General features: G+C 44.1%; 1 protein-coding gene across 2 annotated transcripts in view; it reads left to right on the forward strand.

Annotated features, from left to right (window-relative positions):
* Positions 1 to 280: 280 nt before the first annotated feature.
* Positions 281 to 22,559, forward strand: part of kcnab1a (potassium voltage-gated channel subfamily A regulatory beta subunit 1a) — a 32,042-nt gene continuing 9,763 nt past the window's right edge. The window contains exons 1-2 of one of the 2 annotated variants that reach the window (XM_086125167.1): positions 281 to 956; positions 20,943 to 20,986. In XM_086125167.1, coding sequence (XP_085981293.1) covers positions 682 to 956; positions 20,943 to 20,986 — 319 coding nt within the window. In that variant the 5' untranslated portion in view covers positions 281 to 681. Of the gene's footprint in view, positions 957 to 10,797; positions 11,662 to 20,942; positions 20,987 to 22,559 lie in introns of those variants that run through there. The other variant, XM_086125168.1, reaches the window with a different exon arrangement.

Consider the following 22,559-nt stretch of genomic DNA (forward strand, 5'->3'; position numbering starts at 1 on the left):
GACGGAGAGGGAATACTGGGACACAAAAGAGGGATGATGGAGGAAGCGAGGGTGGGGGGGGGGAAGACGATAAGAGGAAGTGGGGGTGAGAAGGGGTAAAAGGATGGAGAGAGATGGAAAGCAGCAAACTCAACAGAGAGAGGGCGAGAGTAAAAAAGAGAAGGAGGGAGGGTGTGAAAAAAAAATGTCCCAGATTCCCAGACCGTTTAATAGGGAGCAAAACCAAAGTGTGCTACTAATGCAGGCTGGCTGTGCAGGGGGCAAAGTTACAGTGTGTGTGTGCGCGCATGTGTGTGTGTGTGTGCGTGTGTATGTGTTGGGTGTGAAAGAGAGCGCAGAGAGATAGAGAGTGCATGTGTGTGTTGCTCTCTTCATCTGCATGTGCACACAGAACATATGTGACAGCCCTCTTGCAAGAGCACACGAAGCATTTTCAGAATGGACTTCTTCCACTTAAACTGGAATTTTCGGCATTTCTTCCTTTGATTTTTTTTTTTTTTTTTTAAACAAGAGGATTCACCTATGTGGGAATTCATCCAGGGACAAATCACTCACTTTGCTTGGAGCTCGACTCACATGCCCACCACCGTGTGGGCGGCAGGCCTACCTGGATTATCCCGAGCGTGCGTGTTCGTGGGACCCGCTCACAGCAAACTTGGCTGAGAGACCGGATCAAGCGAGATGTATCTGTACAAAGCAACATGCCCGGATATCCCCAACCCCAAGCAGAAGGCGTCCAGAAGGCAGAGCTCGATCCAGACCCAGAGCCTCGCTCAGGGGAGGCTGGTGGGTCAGATGTGTGCGGTATCGGGCCCCCGAGCACGAGTGCCTCTCATGCTGTGGAGCGCCAACAAACCGCACGGTGCGAGAGACCTCAAACAGTTGGAGGAGTTTCTTAACTTCCACACGCTGTCGCTGCACGACTCCATCAAGAGCCAGACCGGCATGGTGTACAGGTAACCCGGCGTGTGTGTGAGTGCGCGGGTGTGTGCATGCGTGTGTGTATGCAGAACTCCGAAACGGCTACTTCCAAAACTTATTCCACCTCCCAGTTGCAACAGATGGTTGCTGCCTGCAAATGAATAAATTGCATTCACCTCTTATTTGTTACCGCTGGTGCTTCTCCCTCCGTGGTTGCGCTTGTTATTGATCATAGTAGTTGACATTGTTGTGTATTGACAAGGCAATCTGCAATGTGAATAATAAGTTTTAGTCCGTGAGGAGGGTGCGTAGGGGAGGGACCGGGGGGGGTCAGCACAATTGCTGCTGTAATGGTTTGGCACATCCTCCTCACAGTTCTGCAATTTGGGGTTTGAATTCCGACTCGCGCTTTCCCGTATGCTGTTTGCATGTTCTGACTGTGCTCCATAAATGTGTCGGTGAGTGTGAAGTGAGTCGGATGGGACAGACTTGGGGTCACCTGTAATCCTAATGGGGATAAGCACTGTAGAAAATTAATGGAGGGATGGAGCAGTCTTCCACTCAACTAAAATCTATAGTCCCATAAGCCTATTTTTAAAAGGCGTGCTTGATTACGCAATGACCACAGCGCCGCAAGAACGATTGATTGATCGTCATGTAAAACCCAGATTAGTAAACGGCAATGAATCTCATCAGTCAGCGTTACCAATATCGAAAAAAAATGAGAACACAGCAATCAAGATTGAAAAACAAAAACAGCTTCAATATGACCACTTGGACAAAATAATATAAAATCCAAATAATATTCTTTGACAAAATCTGCATCGAACCAAATGAGCTAATTACCGAATTAGATGAATTAGATAAAAACAGGATTACGCGACCAAGTTATAGTGTTACTTTTTTTTTTTTTGGCTGGATAAAAACTTATCAACACTTAAAGATCATTTCATTGATCAACACACAAGGGAGAAGAAGAGCAGGACTGATGGCACCCAGACGATAATGTCACGTGGCGTGAATTTGAACAAGAATCTAGACATTGGGGCATAAGGGATCAATGATTCATTTATGAATGCGACTTTCGAACATCTCAAATCAAGCCCAATGAAAGCAACTTCTTATTAAATCCAACCCCCCCCTCCCGCCCCCCCATGAAACAAACAATCTATGCGAGGCTTATAGCCTTGTCCACAAGCTTCATGTTAGTCCCGCCAATTGTTGCTACGTACATTCTTCAGACATATTTGACCAACTATCAATGAGGGCAAAAATAACATGACCTTATCAGAGTCGACGGTTGTGTTGGTGCAGAAGAAATGAGAATATGAGACTGCAAAGCCCTCCATCATAGAGGCGGGGGTGTTGGGGGGGGGGGTGGTGCTGACAAGCTGTATCCCTTTTGGGTCGACCTGGCTTTAAAAGCTCATATGGCCGTGCGCTGCTAGCACTTTGCCCTGGGATATTGGCATATCTGCGTGTGTGTGTGTGTGTGTGTGTGTGTGTGTGTGTGTTGGAAAGCTTGTCTTCATTTCATTTGTCGCAATGTATGTACAGCAATATAACAAAGCAGCTGGATGCCCCAGAGGCTTGTTTGTTATTGTTGTTGTCTATTGGTTACAGAACCACAGACATGGACGTTCCATAGGCTTGTTATTGTTGTTGTTTTTTGATTTGTTTTTTTTAATGTGCATATAACATTCACGTTATGTTGCATCTTGGAGTCACAAAAAGTTGTGTTCATCACAGTAGATAGGCATTCACCCAAAGTGGAGCTTGGATTGACTTCAGTTTATCTACAACCTTCATCAGGACAAGCGCTACAGATGCCGACTCTTTTGACTCAAGGAACATTTATTCCTTCCACTCATTTTATGACTTGATGAAAGGGTGCACATTTATTCACAGTTTTGCAGGTTTTTCAGGTAGCTTTTAACCTGGCAGTTTGTTCAATTCATTCATTCATTCATCTTCCGAACCGCTTCATCCTCACTAGGGTCGCGGGGGCGCTGGAGCCTATCCCAGCTGTCTTCGGGCAGTAGGCGGGGGACACCCCGAATTGGTAGCCAGCCAATCGCAGGGCACACAGAGACGAACAACCATGCACACCCTCACTCACACCTCGGGACAATTTAGAGTGATCAATCAGCCTGCCATGCATGTTTTTGGAATGTGGGAGGAAACCGGAGTACCCGGAGAAAACCCACGCAGGCCCGGGGAGAACATGCAAACTCCACACAGGGAGGCCGGAGCTGGAATTGAACCCGGTACCTCTGCACTGTGAAGTCGACGTGCTAACCACTGGACTACCGGGCCGCCTTGTTTAATTCACTTCATACATATATATCATACATCCATTAATGCTAAGTTACCAAGCAGTAAGTAGCTAGTAGCCCAGCAACATAGAAAAAAGAAACTGGAGCATACGGAGCTAAATGAAGGGTACCACTGCATTCAGTGAAATGATGATCTAGAAAATATTTATGTCATTCTTGTCTTTTTGGTTAGTTTTTTTGATGCAGACCAGTGTTACTTTATTTAAAGTCCCACTCAGCATTCAGGCTTACTCTGTGTCACTGTAAAATTACGCACCAAAAAGGGATGTGAATTAATTAAACAGCTGCATAAAGATAGTACATCCGCTTTTAACCAAAACGCTAATAGATGCTTAAATTAATGCCCGCAGCTTAACTTTAATCACACATGCCAAATTAAAGTGGACAGCAATTCAATCAAGTTGCTGACATGGCTTGATCGCATGCACGTGATATTATTGGAAAAGTTAGTTAGGCCGGTGACATTGAGGGGATCTTTCGACTTCCAGGGTCTACTGGATGACATTAGAAAGCATATGTCGCGTGTGCAGTTTGCACGGATGTGTGTGTGTGTGTGTGTGTGTGTGTGTATGTGTGTGTGTGTGGTAACAGTCTGGATGTTTGTCAGTCCATCAGATTAAATGAACTGTGCTGACAGACCAGAGTGTGAAGGTGACAGTATGAGTATCATTACAGTTGGTCTGTCTGTTACTTTTCTTTCTGTTAACTATCATCTAAACATTTATAACTCCAATTCTTTTGGGAGAAATCAACCCTTGGTTGTGGAGGGAAACCCCCCCCCCCCCCTCAATTAACTCATTCAGTACCAGCCAATTCTGGACTGAAAAGACGTCTTTGGGAGTGAATGAGTTAATAAAATATGCAAATTAATAAAACCTGAAAATTACAGCTCCATCCATCCATTTTCCGATCCGCTTTATCCTCACAAGCGCCGCGGGGGTGGGGGGCAGGGGGGTGCTGGAGCCTATCCCAGCTGTCTTCGGGCAATAGGCGGGGGACACCCTGAACCGGTTGCCAGCCAATCGCAGAGAAGCTCTTTTCACATGCCGTGACCAGGATTCGAATCACGACTGCTGGGTACTAACCACGACACGATCATGATCACGACCTAAACTGTTACCGATGCTCAGTGGTACCTTGGAAGTTGGACCAAAATTGGTTGCAGTTCGATTAGGTTGACTTTCGAAACTAAATCGAAAGACGTCTTCTTTCGCACAATTTGATCCAGAGTCCACATGCCATCTTTTAAGTCACAATTTAGCATCATACGGAAATTGTAAATTGTCTGTACCGCTTGCCCTCATCGGGGTCTCTGGCGAGCTAGAACCGATCCCATCAGACTGTGTTTTCGTTGAGAGGAGGAGTACACCCTGGCCAGTCGCTCATCTGGCCACTCGTTCAGTCAACATGTTTTGGACTTCAGCATGTGTGACAACTCAATTTTTTTTAGTTTTTTTGTGTGAGTTCATGGATGGTTAAATGGTTAAAATAGATTTGCATCATCTCAAATCCTTTTATATTGTTCCTATTGTTTGCTCGGTCATCAAAATTCTTACACTGCCGGTTTCCAAATGTATCGCCGCAATAACTCGGTGTCGGGTTATCTCTATTCCAAACATCTCATAGCTGAAGTATCATAAGTAAAATGTGAGTGTCGGGTGGTTGATCCAAGATCTTCTGAAATATTTGGCTCTCGAGCAGCATTGTGTCAAATGACTTTTGACGGCAAGAAAGCGAGCACCTGGTGGGGGAGAAAATCTCCTTCGTGTTTTATGGTATCTTGTGCTTCATTATGTTCCTAATCTCTTCTTTACCACGACCAAGAGGGGCTAGATTCAGTTTACCATGGTATGTCTGATCGCTTGTCGTTATTTGGATGAGCTGGAATCTGGCCCACATGATGTCGGAGTAAGAGGCCGGGTACTGTATACATCCTGGACTCGTAGACAAAACAAAACAAAAGGCGCATTTACGTTTAGTGTAAGAGATAATTGCCAATTACTGAAGGGCTAGAACAGTGCTTCTTAACCTGGGGTTCGATGAATCGGTCTCAGGTGTTTCGCGCAGCCTCTTGCATGGAGGTTAAGACACGCCCAACTCAACATGTCAATTAGTTATGACACGCCCACTTGGCCATCACTGGCTGATTCATTTTGTGCACAATTAAAACACTTCTACTTTATAATTATACTAATTGTGTTTGAGTTGGCTTTTCTTTAAATGTCTTGAATTTGTAAAAAAAAATCATACTTTTTAAAAAAAAGTTCTCTAATGAAGGGTTTGGTGAATGTGCATAAGAACCGGTTGGGTTCGGTACCTCAAACAAATTTAAGAACCACTGGGCTAGAAGCTTTCGGAGGTTCCCTGAGGATAACATCCTGCTCCCCTTTATCGCCTTGAGCAAGAAAGACATTGTGGCTTGGTAAATGTGTGCACACACACACACTTTGCTTGATTGAAACATTACAACTCATGTTCAAGGTGACACCGTATGCTGCAGATTTTGGCAAATACCACCCGCAGCTTCCTGCCAATAAGTGCACACGAGATCAATATGATAAGGGCAAATGTCTCATTTTGAGCGATAAAGCAGAACGCAAGTGATGCCATTAAGATTCTCAGAAAGCGGAAACGCAGGAGACGGCGTATGTGGGGGTGTGCTCAGCGGGGTGCTGCTCACATGACATTTGAAAAACCCGAGCGAGTATCGCTGCAGACTCAAACGGCTGCTTGGCGCGGGACTCGCCGTTAGAGGGAGCCGCGGCCTTAGTGGACATGCGAGCTTTGATGCCTGAGCCTTTGCATGTGTGCATGAGCAGATGAGTGTGTCGTGTGAAGAGATCGAACAGTCGGACCTTGTGGACATTTTCACTTTCTATGATTCATTTTAGAGGTGGATCTAAAATTAACACTGCGACAAATACAAGCCCTGACGCCCATAGATCCTCCCTCTTTATTCTCACAGGCGTCTTCTTGTATAGGATATTGCCTAAGCACTGCTTTGTCAGTGCTCCTTATTGATTGCCAGTCATCAAATGTCAACTCATGATGATGCATCCGTTCGGTTCTCTGTGTCTGCTGGGGGGGAGAGAAATTGTTTGAAAGTGAACTATTTAAAGTGTGGCAGGTGTGCTCTGCTGGATTGTGACCCACTGTGGATTGAAAGATCTTTTAGGTCAAAAGAAGGAATTGCAATATCCGTTCAAACTCCTACAGAAAAGAAAAGCCGGTTACCTTCTTTTTATTCTTTTCCACTGAACACATTTGTGCTCCCTGGAGCTGGCCTGGCTATTTTCCCAAAATAAAGATTAGCTTTTGAGTCGTTTTGTTCAGGCAGCTTCCTCCATGTTTCTTTATCCTTCCGCTGTGGACTTTCCATTCGTTATTCGGGGGATTGGATTGCATTGTTCTGAGTTATGTTCTTATAACTTGTAAACAAACAGTGTTTTCCCTTCAGATCTCTTTGGAGAAGAGAGGGACAGCCTGTATACGATCTGGACAAGCTTCCTTTATATGCAGTTTACTACACAGATCGTGTACATTATTCAGCAGCATTCTGCACTTTGCTGACTTTGGTGCAGCAATGCAGTGTAGATGCAGCAGTCCGGGGCTGCTCCCTGCAATCTTCAAAAAAGCAAAATAAAATGTCGGGAGACGGCAGATAACTTGAGACTGCTTTTCAAGATGCTTCCTGGTTATTTTCGACACATGAAAAATACTTAATATGATAAAGTATTTCAAATACAACATTTTTCACAATAGTGTGACACATTTTTAGTCTTCTGTGATAGGTATCCAGTCCAGGTGAATGAGGCACCAACCACTGAACCTTCCAATCAATGTTGAACATTTCTAAATGAATGATCGACATAAACATACCACAGAGCCCCAGACATGACATAGCAAATTTTAAAAAATACAATTAAAAAAAAAAAAAAGTTATTTGTGCTCACGCTGTTACTATTATGTACTCACAAGTAACTTCTTTGTGGGCATGAACTCGTACTTTCTATTACATCCTTTGCACAAAATTGTTACAAAGTGCGCACAAAGTAGTTGTTCGTGCCGTCGCTCCTTGTGGGTCACTTAAAACAAACTGCTACTGTGCGCGCACACACACACACACACACACACACTTCCATACAGTTTCCATAGCAATGCTATTACCGAGATGATCCTTTTTTTGTGCTTGTTGCCACTCTTCAGTGTCAAGTGTCCAGATCTGAAGACTCTTAAGCTGCGGCGTGGGAGTTTGTTCTCATTAGGCTAACGGTCCAAAATAAGAACTATTACGTCAGGGATTGAGTCACAAATGATACAAGTTTAGATATCATCGAAAATTGGTGCTTTGAAAATGTGTATTGATCGAAATCCACAAGGAGAATTTATTTCTGTATGAGACGTGTAGGAAAGCAGAGCACAAGTATGCATTTCCATTGAAGAAAATTGACTCCTAGTACGCCCCCGCCTACAAAGCTACTGTGTGCCACACTTTTTGCATTTTGCACAAGCTAATAACATGAATACACTAATTTATAAAAAGACACCAGTAGATTAAAAAGGGTCATAACTCCAGTAAGTTGTTCAGCATCTGCTATTGAAATGTGGCAACGCCCAAATAAAAGATGATTCGATCCATTTCTTGATATATTGCTTTTTAAAGTGGGATGATTCGATTTGGTTTGATTTGATCCACTCGCGTGTTTTATTAGATTCGATTCGAGAAGTTATGTTTAGAATCAATGGGGTTTAATATTAAAGGTTAATGTCAATACCGAGTACAGGATACTTTTGGCGGGAATTTTTCTGAACGTAACACAGGCCATTGGTCACTGAAGATTAAAAAACTTCAATTTCATGCTGAGGAGTACAGTTTTTTTTCCTCCTCTGGCTTTTTTTTCATCTTTCTTTCCACTCAAGAGAGTCGAATACAGCACCTGCCCTTTATTTTAATTGCCTTGCTTTTTCCACCTCTTGTATTTATGAACTTCTCAATACGCGGGCGTTTATACGAAATGAGCCACGGTTACAGTCTATTACAGCCAATTACGCAGCTCACTGAAGGGTCACTGTACAATTTACAATCATTCGCTGGCTCACTGTGCTCTGCCTGACTAACATGCTGAGTCGGTAGATGAAGCAGGAAATGAACGATGCTCACTCCCGACACACGGGATCAAAACTTCATAACGTCCCAAGGCCAAGTCTCATCGCCGTAATATGCTAATAGCTTTGGCATCCACGCCACGCGGCGTCTATGCCGTCATGCTTCATGGATACATATGATCCGTGAGGAAACCCGCACCTGGAGTATTGTGTGACGTCAGCAAGCATGTGCAAGGATGCATGGCCCACAAATACCGGTAATAGAGGATTGCAGATGGGATACAATCATACGCAAAGAAGGGTAAACATTCACGACAAGAGTCTTTGCCATATTCGTAGGTTTAAATGCTGATGGATTTTAATGAGGCAATTTCTTTGTCGAGGTGCCTTTGAGCAACCGCCCGTCCGCTTGGCAATGTCACACAGCCACCTCAATCTGACATCTCGATTTGGTGGTTAAATACATTTCCCCGGAGAATAAAATCACGTTCTGAAGTCGTTCCATTTTATTTTGTCAAGTGTTTGCACGAAATAAAATCACGTGGATCCAGGATTAGACCACACGATTTTAGTTGGTGCGACCGCTTGACAAAATAAAATGGAGGAAATTCAACCACAACTTTTTGACAGTGCTTTGCCCTAGAATTGTGTTGGGCACGAAAATAGGGTCCGTGGAGTTAAAACCCAACACTTCGAGATTTGGCATACAAAGAATCTTGGGATGTTGGGGCCATGAATTGGAAGCGCTAAATTATATTTAATCGACTGGAAAGGGCATTGGAATAGTGACAGCCTTGATTCTGCGTGTTGAACAGTTGAACAATTCAAATGCAGCTTCGAAAGGAAGCAACCCTTGAAAACTTATACATTTTAGCTCTAAATGCTTTTCACTTGAAACATTACAGCTGTGTCCACTCTGAATGCCAACATTCCCCCCGCCCCCACACTCATCCAGCTGCCACAACCGCTTCAGTCCATAGCACATTGTGAGAACAGTTCAGCCCTTTGGGCAGTTGACAGTCGGCTGACGGCCCGATGTTGCCTTTTCTACTTGTGTCATAAAACTTGGAAAGAAGCCAGAGACGAAGGCAAAATACATGTCACAGGGGATGTTGGGTCAGAGATGTCAGCGCGATGTAGAACCCTAATCCGACAGCTAACTGGTTGTTAGCAACGCGATTCCTTTATTGAATTTGAAATGAGGTATTCTTACCATGTTGTCCTTCATGTCACCACGATAGCTCGTACTTTATAACAATCATGATCACTTTTTAATCAATGGACAGAGATAGTATTTGGTATGACTGGTTGGGTTGAACCAGAACGGCAAAACTGCATAAATGACATTGATATGACATGCAAACTGTTTTTACACGAGCTGCTTCAGTGGCAATAATTTAGTGGATGATTTCTGCCGATAAAAAATGAGCATTTGAGGTTGATATGTACACCAATGTGGAATAGTTCCCGGTTATTCGTGTCATTGGGCAGTGGCATTATACTGGCGTGTGTGTCACGTGTGCCAGTTTTGCAGTGTTATAAACCACCCTGACCTCAATGTGTTGCTGTTTTGCTTTGTTAGCGATGTGCGGAGATGTATTCCACACAGTCCAGCGCTGTAAGCCGCTACGCATCCACACACGACTCAGCACTTTTCAGTTTCTCATTTCTGGGGAGAGGAGAGCATAATTGAAGTGGGCAAGAGAATAAAGCATGTCCGGGTTCAGTGGAATGTATGTGCAGTACTGAATTGCTGATTTATTTTCCAGCAGGGAGGCCCGGTGGTCCAGTGGTTAGCGCGTCGACCTCACAGTGCGGAGGTTGTGGGTTTGATCCCGGCTTCGGCCTCCCTGTGCGGAGTTTGCATGTTCTTCCCGGGCCTGCGTGGGTTTTCTCCAGGTATCCCGGTTTCCTCCCACGTTCCAAAAACATGCCTGGCAGGCTGACTGAACACTCTAAATTGTCCCTAGGTGTGAGTGTGAGCGCGGATGGTTGTTTGCCTCTGTGTGCCCTGCGATTGGCTGGCAACCTGTTCAGGGTCTCAGCCGAAGACGGCTCGGATAGACTCCAGCACCCGCCGCGACCCTTGTGAGTATAAAGCGGATCGGAAAATGAATGAATGAATATTTTCAAGCAAGGGATTTGCTCCACAGGCTCGTGCCCTCATTGCAATTTGTTTTTGGAAAAGAGAGCAAGGACTGACAGCAAACAAAAATGAAATGAAATGTATGTTGCTTTGTGTGGCTCCAATGAGCCATAAAGTACACCAAAAATAAAAAATGTGGGTAACTGTTCAAAAGCTGCGAGACAGTTGAGCAAAGTCCCCTACCCTCGTGAGTGAGACAGGTGCAGAGGGAACTAAAGAGACGAGAGAGAGCGAGAGAGAGGAGTGGGAGGTGCGCGCTGTAACCCAATCCTCTTGTGTGCTGTCGACCGGAGCCGCTGAGCAAAACAAGAACGAGAGGAACAGCTCGAAGTGGAACTGACTCAGGCTCAGGTTGTAGAGACAGCGGGAAAGTGACGAAGCCATCAGTGAGCCCCCTTTTGAAGATCTTAAGTGAGGAACCAGAACAAAAAGAATTGAGTCGTAAAAGTGCCGATGGCACCTATGCGGGGCCGCAGCGTGACTCCCCCCCACCCCCATCTTGTTCCCTTGCTTCTACTCTGACCCTCTCCACTCCACTCCACTCTCTCCCTCCTCCACTCTCGCACATCACCGCTCTCCATCGTGAGCACAGCATCTTTCCCTCTCGCTCTCCCTCTCTCTTGCTTCCATCGCTCCCTCCAGCGCCTCTGATTGTCATTCTGCAGCTGGACGCGGCATGTGAGGCATCACACTGGCAAAGAGAAAGTCCGGCGAGGGGATAACTCACCGATTGTCAGTGAAAAGAGCAAAAGCGTCATATAGCTTCATAGAGCATCGCGATGCACATGGAAACGCGGCAAAGGAAGACTCCATCTGTCTCCTGCAAAACTTGAACCTGAACATACAGACTTTTTCCAAAAGAAGACGCGATCGAGCCTGACCTCAACCGTTCGTGCTTTTCCCCACTGAGCCCCAGCCCCTTCTCCTTGCCGGAAGCTCAGTCATGCAGGTGTCCATCGCCTGCACGGACCACAACCTGAAGAGGGGCAATGGGGACCACGGCAAGCAGAGCGCCACCAGCCCCAGTGTGGTCAACCAAGCTAGGGCCAAGTTCCGCACGGTGGCCATCATCGCTCGCAGCTTTGGCTCCTTCACTCCGCGCCACATCTCACTCAAGGAGTCCACGGGGAAACACACGGGAATGAAGTACAGGTGTGTCCGTTGGGTGCATTGACTTTTACTTCAGTACTTTGTCTTGTTCGCTTGCCGTTTTGGCGGGTGGGGGATTTCTTCAGAAATTCACTTTCACAGAAAAGTTGGTGGCACTTATAATGAGGTGAGCATTCATTTGGAGAGCTCTTTTTAAATGATCTTCATCGGTTCGGGACCGGCCAAATTGCGCTCTTGCCACACTCAGAGCAGTACATCGATTCTGTCTGTCTGATGAAAAAAACATTTTTACTCTGCACAAGACAGACTTGTTGTGTTAAGTGTCAACTATCAGATCTATCCAACGAACTAAGAGAAGGCAAAGCGGTAGTGATAAGTATGGGCTCACTATTTGGCGAGGTCGCTAGTTGTTCTTAGCTCAAGTTGTTCTTTAGCGACACAAAATGGGTAGATTATTTCTGTGTTGTTAAAATGCTCTTGGCCGGTAAACGCTGTTTTATTTCCCTTTTAATCTCATATTTGTAGGACACAACATCGGAAGCAATTGTGTGTTTATTTTCGAAAGCGTCTAACAAAATTAGTGATATCTGTGATATGTGGAAGAGCTGTAGAAGTCAATAATAGATGGTCACACCTTGCTGCGGGACGGCAAGTTACTCATGCGCCAACACCGCAATCAATTGTTCGGTTTGGTGAGGGGCCTGGTCTCTGATGAACAGCGCTCTGTGGGGAAGAGAAATGATCTACCAAACACAAATGTCCAGACTTTGTTTGACACTAATGAAGTCTTATGCACCTAACAGCACACATTCAATGAAGTAAGGGAACTTTCATGGCTAAGTGTAGAAAAAAAAAAAGCAATGCAACGACCAACAATATTTTCAGATGTGACATTGATTTCTTAAGGAAGCAAACCTGACAAGGGCTATGAATAGATGCATCGGATTTGATACCTGACGGTTGTCGTGAGCGAGCTACTTTTTTCCTCTTTCCTTCTGTCTGTTGGCCTCTTTTCGTCTTTCCTCGCCAACACTCTAATGTTTCGCCGGCTTTCAAGGGCCATGAATGGAATAGGCTCTTCTGCTTCTCTCCCACGCATCAAAAACACACCTCCGTGCCTTTTGCTGCGGTTTGATGACACAGATCTGCAGTGTGGGCAGAACGTCTGAATCCGATTTGACCTCTGCCAACTTGCGTGTTTGACTTTTGAGGTCTCAAGATGAGAATCCTGTGTGGCGTGCCGATATAATCTTAACCTGAACATGTGTGTGTGTGTGTGGGGGGGGGGGGCTGACAGATTGCAGGTGGAAAGTGACGCTATGAAGTGGTTTGTAAGGTTGATGGTGCCATAGCAAGGCAGGGAAGGTACAGCTCACTTAATGAGATTGCTGTCTGTAACGTTAACCTAAATGAATTGTTTTTTGACATTTTAAAGAATAACACATTTGCAGAGAAAAATGCAGCTGGGTGTCGGGTAACAGATTTTTGGTTGTTTGTCGGCTTGATTTTGTGTGACTTACCTCTGGGCCATGTAGGTCATGTTGTTCAAACATCCCCTTTGCTATTTTAATGCTATTTCAAGGATTTCTGTTGAATAATATATCTTCAGAGTCGTTCTCCACTTTCTGCTACGATCAAAAGCCTGTTTTTAAGGGCAGTCAGCTGGCAAGACTTCACGTGGGATAAGTGCCCCTTTCCTCTCAGTCCAGTGAGTAAACTGTATAGCAGGTGGATGATATTACCGGGGTGCACAACAATTGTATTTAAGTGGTATTGAGGATTTGAGATATTCGTATCGGTATATTATGAGCGTGGTCACAAAACAGATATAAAACCAATCTCAATGCACCACTGTATAGATCCATCCATCCATGATCTGAGCCTCACAAGGGCCACTGGGCATGCTGGAGCCTATCGCAGCTGTCTTCGGGCAGTAGGCGGGCTACACCCTGAACCGGTTGGCAGCCAATCGCAGGGCACACGTGGACGAACACACCTAGGCACAATTGAGAGTGTTCCTTTAACCTGCCATGCATATTTTTGGAATGTGGGAGGAAACCGGAGTACCCGCAGAAAACCCACGCAGGCATTGGGGGGGGGGGGGGGGGGACATGCAAACTCTACACAAGAAGGCTGGAGCCGGAATCAAACTGGTCTTTTCACACAGTAGCTACATGGCACCTGTCAGTTCTTTATTGCTCTCAATTTCAGCATTATATCGAAAAGTAGACTCCGATATAAAACAAAACGTCAAAAGGCATCTGGAAGTGCATTCACCTAAGGTCCGTATATAATTGTATACAGTCAAATTAGTTGTCGCAGTCCCTCTCACCCCACCATGTGTACATGTGTTCATTTTGATGTCGACACTTAATGACACTTCCTCTGCCGAGATATTTGCACTGCATAGTAATCAAAGAGGCCACATTGCTGATGCATGTAAATGAGTTAGTGCTTGATATCATTAGCGGTGCATTTGGGCAGCAGCGAAAAGTTTTATGACGCAACCTCCTGAACGTTTTCGACATTGGTGTCGCAAGAAATGTAATATTGAAAAAAGGTAAAATGTGTGTATGTGTGTGGGGTGGTTGGGGGGGGGGCACATTTCTTAATGCGTGCTTCACATTACCTCACAACTAACCAACGCGCTCTTCTAGTTGCCATGGAAATCATGTCCTTGACTCTTGTTTTTCGATCATTCACGTTAGAACACATGTGAACAGCACCTCTTTGCACACAAAGAAACAAATAGTCGGTACTGAAGATATTACCGGTACATGAAAATGGTTTGGTGAGCTAAATAGATGACAGACACCAGAAAAATGGGAGTGTTAGTTTATAAGGACCATGAGGCATTCCGATCGTTTTACGCAATTGTGAATCACCCAGAAAAAGTGTTCACCAGTCCGGCGATTGCTCAGTATGCTGATGTTTGCTTTGGACAGTTAAAAGCAAACAAAAGCAAATGTCCTTGGATCCGTTTTTCACATAACGCCAGATAAAAAACACTTCTGAGAGAGAACATGGACTAAAGAGGGCAAAAAACATCGAGGATGCAGCAAAAATCATCATTTTTATTCTTTACTCTTTGTTTTTTGCATGATGCACAACTCTCATTTATTATGCAATGATCTAATTGTAACATGTATTTGTTACATATTTTGATGCATTTTTATGCTTTAGGAAACATTTTTGTCTGACTTTGGCATGGGCTTGGAACGAATTAGGGCATTTACATGGAAAACGCGTTTCTACTTACAAACTTTTCTACTTCTTCCAGAACCAATTAATTTCCTAAGTAGAGCTACCACTGTATTCTGGAAACGACAAGCACCGTATGCTTTCCTCGATAAACCGCATTCATGCCATTCATGTTCTCTATGATGCTGATGTGCGGCGGTTTCACGGGACTTCTTTGTGTAGTATGTCTGCTCTAATCCTCGTCAACGTGGGAAAGAAACGAGAGACATCAGAGAGTGGCGTTTTTTGTGGTGTCGTAATGTATGTAACGTGACGCGAGTTCACTTTGATCTTCTGGCAAATATAATCCTGAAGGAAGGAGACAACGTGCATGCCAACCTTGAATCTATTTCAGTCCGCCTTCTTCTGCTTGTCTTGATCATTCTTCGCGGGGTTGTCAATCTGCTGATGATGTGATGCAGAATTAAAGGGAATTAGGTGTTTGAGATGAAGAGATACAAACCTGCGAATTTAAGCTCCACCGCATGCACATGTGCGCACGTGCAAGTCAAGTGAAATGAAACATGCCCCTGTTGGAAATTGCTCTCATCGTCTAAAAATGAAGACAAACACATTCACAAATGTGCACACACGGTCACTCTAAGATGCTGACATCTCTTTCTTTCCTTCTTTCTTTCTTTTTTTTCTTTCTTCTTCCACCAAGCATAAAAGCTGTCATTTTGCATGGTTTGTTGATTCCTTCATGAGCAAAATTATCCCAAAAAATCTGTGATTTCCACAAAGCAGAGAAAGTAGTTGTACTTAAAAGGCCATTACATTTTGGTCCATAGCCAGATAAAAATATTTCATTGCATTTCAATCAGAATGGAACCGCCATTGAATCCAAATGCTGCGGGGCATCAAATCCTGACATGTTACAATAGAAATTAAAGCTGATCCAGGTTTCACTTCGGTGGTTTTTCAAGCGCCCTGTCGGAAACCTGAGCCATGTCAGCTAACTACCAACTAATCCAAATAATGTTTTTATTGGATTTTTATTTTTTATTTTTATTGCCTTTATATTGGCCGAAAGACATCTTCTGCAAGTAAGGCTAAATCGAGTACACTCGCTGGTGGACTTCGCAAGTTGTTGTCATTTCAGAACAAAAGTTCTCTTAGGAAAGTCTATTTTTTTTTAACATATTCATTATTGCTATTTATGAATTTGTTTTCTGCTAGTACATGAATACATAGTGATGAAACGGTATTCGAGAAGGAAATAATTAGCCATGCTTATATTGGTAATTTTTTTTACCGACTATACATAATAACCATATGCAAAGAGTAAACATACTCGTTCGTGCCTGTACTTTGCCACACGTGTTTGGCCTAATTTATCGGACTGCTCGATGCATATTCAAATGCATATCAGGCAAGAAGCAAGCCACGCTATTTTATATATTTTTAGCTTTTGTAGCAGCGAGCTCGCTTGTACTAAAGTATTGGGATTCACAATAATGTGGCTAGCATTTGACATTTAGCGGACACGCCACAGTGATCAAAACAAAAACGAATACATTCTTGGTGGCACCGCAAAAGACCCCTTAGTGATAAACACGCTGACCTTTTATTTCTATTATTCTTTCATTGGTTTCATCTGGTCCGAGGAGAAAAAAAAAGTGCTTTCAGGAAAAAATATTTTAGGCTACACCTCCTATAGTATCAATTAATGACTAAATCATCGTTCACTGGCTGCTGAGGCTAAATCCCAGAGTGGACCCTGAGACTTAATTCTGAAGAGAACATTTTGAACAATTGCAAAGCAGACACGGATTCCCAAGCCTTCACAGAAAAGTGGAACCTTATACAGTATCTGCAAAAGGGAGTCGAACCCCATATTCCCATCTATCTTTCAATTCCCCTTATAGTGAACACAAACAGCACGCACAGTATGCCGAGCTCCCAATATTTTTGTCCATCTCATGTACAATTAGTCTTGACCTCTCACCAGGAGCCCTTAAAAAAAAAAAAAATCCAACCAACGTTTTACTTTGGATGACATAATCAAAATGAGGTCCGCTGCATGCAGTGAATGCAAACTGCTAATGAGTTCATATAGACTCTGACCACGCTAAGCTTCACCACTGCATTATTCACTACATCGCATACCAGCTCGCTCAGCCGTGAGCTCACTGCAGTCGCCGTTCTAATAGGATCGTACCACTGCAGCCTTTTAGATATGACCGTTTGAACTTCTGCGCACTCGTCAGCCACGGCGTTAGGTACAGCTGCGCAATCTAATGAGATCCATTACTTAGAGTACAATCATCTGAGAAGCCAAGAGGAAAAATACATTGGATAAAACAGGCCGTCGTTTAAATGTATAAAGTCTATCACCAGATCGGAGAATCTCACCGTGTTTGGGTTCAGAACAGTCCAAAAGTGAACATAGTGAAAATACTTCCTCCCTTGGGTGCCTTGCAGGTGTTGATCTAATGTGCTCATTAGATTGTCAAAGAATTAACTTGAATAAGGCCTTAATGAGGCCATGCAAGCACTTTAAAAATGTGCTCACAACTTAATGAAGACCTGTTTTCATCGCACCATAAATAAATAATCGTGATCTCTGGCGACTGCTTTATCTCCTTTGTCTTTCTACACCTTTGCTGATCTTTTATCCCAAAAGTCTGTCAACCCACATTGTCTCATTGTTGTGGGGCCAAAGATCAAGGCAGGAGAAAGGATGAAGCCAGGAAGGAGTTGTAATTGCAGGCAGGCTAAGCGGGGCTTGAAGTCGGAAGGGAGTTCTTCAATAAAGCTACAATTAGCAACGTGTGAGAGTATGTTGTCAAGCAGATAGATGTATACCGGTACGCCCTCTTAATCACATGTTTTGTCCTCGGGAAAATTATTGGAGGCAGAGAAAAACTGTGGCAAGCAGACGGAGAGATAGAAAAATGCTCGAGCAGATCAGATGTCGGGTATTTAAAAATAGTTGAAATAGAATTCCTTACTATGTCAACAGTAAGTCTATAGTGGGCGGCCCGGTGTTCCAGTGGTTAGCGCCTCGGCCTCACAGTGCAGAGGTACCGGGTTCAATTCCGGGGACACAGAAAAAAACAGCATACAGATTAGCATCCAATGTTGTGTCTCTGTGATAAACCCAGCAAGCAACCACACTAAAAAGTTTTGTTCATGAGCATGAGATATGTATTACCTCCGTGGGGGGACGGGGGGGGGGGGTCTATTCACTGAACTCAGATGAATTCATTGAGTTAAACAAAACCAAAAAAGAATCTCAATGTCAAAAGCAATGCATGAAAGCGGGTGTGTAGGTCGAACTTCTCCTTGAAGATTTACTTTGGTCTTGGCGCGAAGCGGGTTGGGAAGAAAGTGGCGAGGAAGCAGATCAGTCTTGGTGGAGTCGGACAATTAGCTGAGGGAGTCCCCTGGCACGCGGTGTGATTGAATAGCTGCCCATGTATCTCATCCCGGCTCTCAATCACTTCCTCTTATCTCGTTCCACTCACTGACTCGAACGCCACACATACTGTAGTTGTCAATTTCCTTTTCATTTAGGCTGTGGGATGTGTGCGTGTGCGTGTGCGCGTGCGTGTGCGCGTGTGTGTGTGTTAATGTTCCCACACAAAAGCAGCTTCTAAAAGATGACATGATCACCTAACCCATCCAAAATCAATATAACACATTCCCACCAGGTCATCTTTAATTTTCGGCACCACATTTTTACAGACTAAAACCTCAAATCCACAGCGTATAAATCACCACCGCAAAACCTCCGCTCAGACACACAAACACACGTTTGAGAGAAAAACCCACTGAACAGAAAGCTTCTCACTAGCAGCTTTTTCTGTCATTCTCATCTCCATGGAGACAGAAAGTCAATTACATGGCCTTCATATGGTTACACAAACACAGCCAGTCCCTTTTTCTCGAACATATCCTGGGAACCGAAACACAAACACATCACCAACATGCATCTTTTAAAAGGCTTCTTTGTTTTGTGGGTATTTTCGTTTTGAGATCTTTCACGTGTTGGACAATAATACTCTTCAAGAAGAGTTTTAAGGACTCTAATTCCGCTAGGCGGGTCTCAGAGTTGCTGCTGAGCAAATTATCAACAGAGAGGGTTCAATGTAAATGCATTTCTTTAAAGGTGTTGCATGTCATGTGCATATGGGGTTACATCTTTAAAAGCCAAGGCTATGGTCAGATAAAGAAAGCATTTTTTTTTAGGACGAATAGAACAGTGTTCCAAACGACAAAATAAACTAAAAATCATAGAATACGGTCACCGTATTTGTGCCTTTTTGTCCTGTCTGTTTGTTTGCGTCTTAAACTTAGAATGTAATCACACACACCGGCAATTGTTTCCAACTATCATTTTATTGAAACACTGGGAAACACTGGACAATAGGTCACGGCTGTAGTTCGAGTCTGATTGGAAACAAATGTGTTGAAGTGCAAGCTAGTACAAATGAATACGTGAGGGGCAAAAATCATGAAAAGAAAATCAGGAAAGATCGGCTAGTGCGTCCTAGTTCAGCATCGTTGGATTTATGCTGAATCCAAAGACAGAACAAAAGTAATATTTGAAGCAGATTAGTGAACTCTAGAGTGGACCACCGAGAGCTATGTGTCCTTGTGTGTCAAAAAAGGACATTTTATTTCAGCAAGGCTACGCTGAGCTCAGCGGAAACAGCCGTCGAGCTGAGCAAAGGCGATAATGAAACCATAGGGAGACACCGAGCCGAAAGGAAATCCAGAGCTGGGGAGAGACGAGGGTAAGGAGCTGCGGAGCCGCTCGGGTGCTAAAGGAGGAGTTTACAGGGCCAATTCGACGACCCTGCAAGGAGGAAGCGGAAGGTTATCTGAGGGGTCTTGATAATTGGATGCCATGCAGCTGGAGGGGAACTGCTCTGGATCCAAGCGCTATCATATAGAATACATAATACTTATCACCGTCGCAATCCCGTCGAATTCTCCAGAAGAATTTTCCACTCAAACATCACCAGGTACATACGTCAGCATAAAAAATATATATATTTCGGGAGTGTTTTTTTTTTATTTTTATGGAATCATAGCGGATGAAACTGCTAACTCTCTTTCCTACAAAAATCCACATTATAAACACAGAGTAGTGAACATCTAGAGATCTGAAAATAGGCACATAAAACCAAGTGTTATGGCACATCTTATCAAACATCCATCCATCCATCCATTTACTAATCCACAATGCACCACACATCAACGTCATTTCTCATAAGATTTCAATTACTTTAGTGTTGTGATATCGAGGAATTAAGAATAGAATTTTTTTTTTTAATATCCCTTATTTCTGGATTAAAACTAAACCAACAATAAAACACTACTCAGTCTGTGATTGATTCCAAATAAGCCCAGACCAGAGTGTTATTATCTTTCATGCGACATCTAATATAAACACATACACATGTGCATCTCGGCTCAGTGGCTCAATCGATTACAGTTAGTGTTAAGTGGAGCTGTCATGCGACGTTATTTTGCTCCGAAGCTGAGGAGCAAAGCCAATGACACAACCACGGAGGGAGAGAATCTTTTTCACATGCAGCAAGAGGCCAACGTTGCCATCATGGCATTGATATCGAAAAAGTCATTATTACTGTCGATCATCAAGCGAATGAAGACGTGCTTGGGTGACGATGAATAGCTTCATTGACACGGAAGGCTTGCAATGCTAAGATCTGTTTGGGAAAAATGATTCCAGGGGTTTAAAATTTCAATCAATATTTGATTGGCCAGGACGGCTGCACGCTGTGCGGGTGTGTGCGTACACGCTAAGTGGCGGTGGTGTGTGCTTCCAAGTGTTTGCAAGAGCCTTTTGAGACAGATTACAAACGAGGGAGCTGATGACTGTCTCAATGTCTCTACCGAGCGGGAAATCTCCTCATCGGTCCTTTTTGCTTCATTGCTGTCATTCCTCCAAACATCATCGCACCTCTCAAGCTCACGTGGGCTCCATAATTATGGAACCTCTAAGATGACCCACAAAAACGTAACAGCACCGGGCGCAACTGAAAGAGTGTTAGGGCACATGTGTTTTGATGAAGCGCCGAGTTAAGTCGTTTTCTTCTGTTTTTTTGCAGGAACCTTGGAAAGTCAGGACTGCGGGTGTCTTGCCTAGGACTCGGTAAGTGCATGTAATTTCACTTTCTTCTTGTGTCACTCAGTGAGAAAGTATTGAACTGTGTGTCGAGTCATTAAACAAATTTCACGAGTAAAATGGGAGGCGGGTTGCGATCGCCTCCGCTCCGTATCGCTTGCAGTTTGAAAGCCTGACACGGGAGCTGGCCGGTAATTACGTGATGACATAGGGCGGGACGTGATGCGTAGCAGCGTTAACAATAGCCACAATGAAGGCAACAAAGGCTCTTCTCCTCCTTCTGTAACTTATACGACTCCTTTCAATTTCGGCCAAAAATTCACGTCGTCTACGTTGTCTCAGTAGTAGCAAAGAGTTGATCCTCCGCCGCTTTTCGACCATTTTGAGGACGGTAAAAAGCATGATAAAAGAAAGAACACTCGCTTCCATGTTGCTTTGTTTACCACCAAGAAATCTGTCGCACTATCATCTACGCAATCACAGCGTGGTGACTGCTTCAAATTGATGGAGCTGTGCAGTGCAGAAAAGGTCATCCGAATGCCAGCTGTCTGGATGGATACGATGTGGACAGTGCAAGAGGTGATCAGGATCAATCCGGATGGATGTGTGTGCGTGTGTGCGTGTGTGTGTGTGTGTGAGTGTGTGTGTGTGTGTGTGCTTGATCATAAAATTAGAAATTGGTACTTGTCGCTTGGAGGATAGCCAGTCGGTTTTCTGGGCACTGTCAAGGTGCCCTTGAACAAGGCACTAAACGCCCCCAAACTGCTTTAGGGAGCAACGCAGTTGAGCTGCCCCTTCACTCTGACATCTCTCCCTCGAGTGCATGCCCGTTGGATGTCTTTGTGCATACGGCATGCGTGAAGATGTGGAGCCCTGCATCTGTGTGTGTAAAGCTTTCACCACACGCAACACAGTGTGATAAAAGTCAGAGATTAGAGCGGAGCCTTCGAAATCAAACGCTCCAAAAGTCATAGGTATGCTCATAATCACGAGTTTATAGTAACAGAGTGCAAGTGAGGTGAGGCGAGTTATTGAGTTTCATTGTCAGCGTTGGGGGGAAAAAAAAGTGTAACATTATTTTTAACCTGGGTTGTACTGTTTATGTTGTTCTCTCCGCCCACTGAAAGCAGCAGTAAAAAAGTAGACAAAACCGAATGACAAATCACAGTAGTCAAAGGTGATGCAAGTGCTGTTCTGAAAAAGTCCATAAAAAAAAACAACGAAGAGGCAGTGCAGTAGATGGGCCTGTGCAACACACCCGGAAATAGATCCAAAGGTTGTATGTTAGTCGGTGCTGATGACTTTGCAGTATTTGCTATCATTACGGAGACTATCCACACATTTGCATAGCCAAATGCGCACTAATGTAGAACCATGCTATTTTCCTCTTTGTCTTTGCTGTGATTGACACGGTCCGGACACGAACCAGGTGGAGTGTTGATCCCAACAATGCAGACCCAGATTAACTGTGTGGCAAAAAATATTTATTGGTAGAAAAACAACATACCTGCCTTTTCACTTTAAATGCCTCTCTCTGTTTCACGAACAACTCTCACAAAGTTATCCGATTAACAATTGTTGCATAGCAACCTTACCTACA

The sequence above is a fragment of the Hippocampus guttulatus genome, chromosome 12 (assembly GCF_054856545.1).
Source record: "Hippocampus guttulatus isolate MCC_2025c chromosome 12, RoL_Hgut_1.0, whole genome shotgun sequence".
Taxonomy (NCBI): Eukaryota; Metazoa; Chordata; class Actinopteri; order Syngnathiformes; family Syngnathidae; genus Hippocampus; species Hippocampus guttulatus.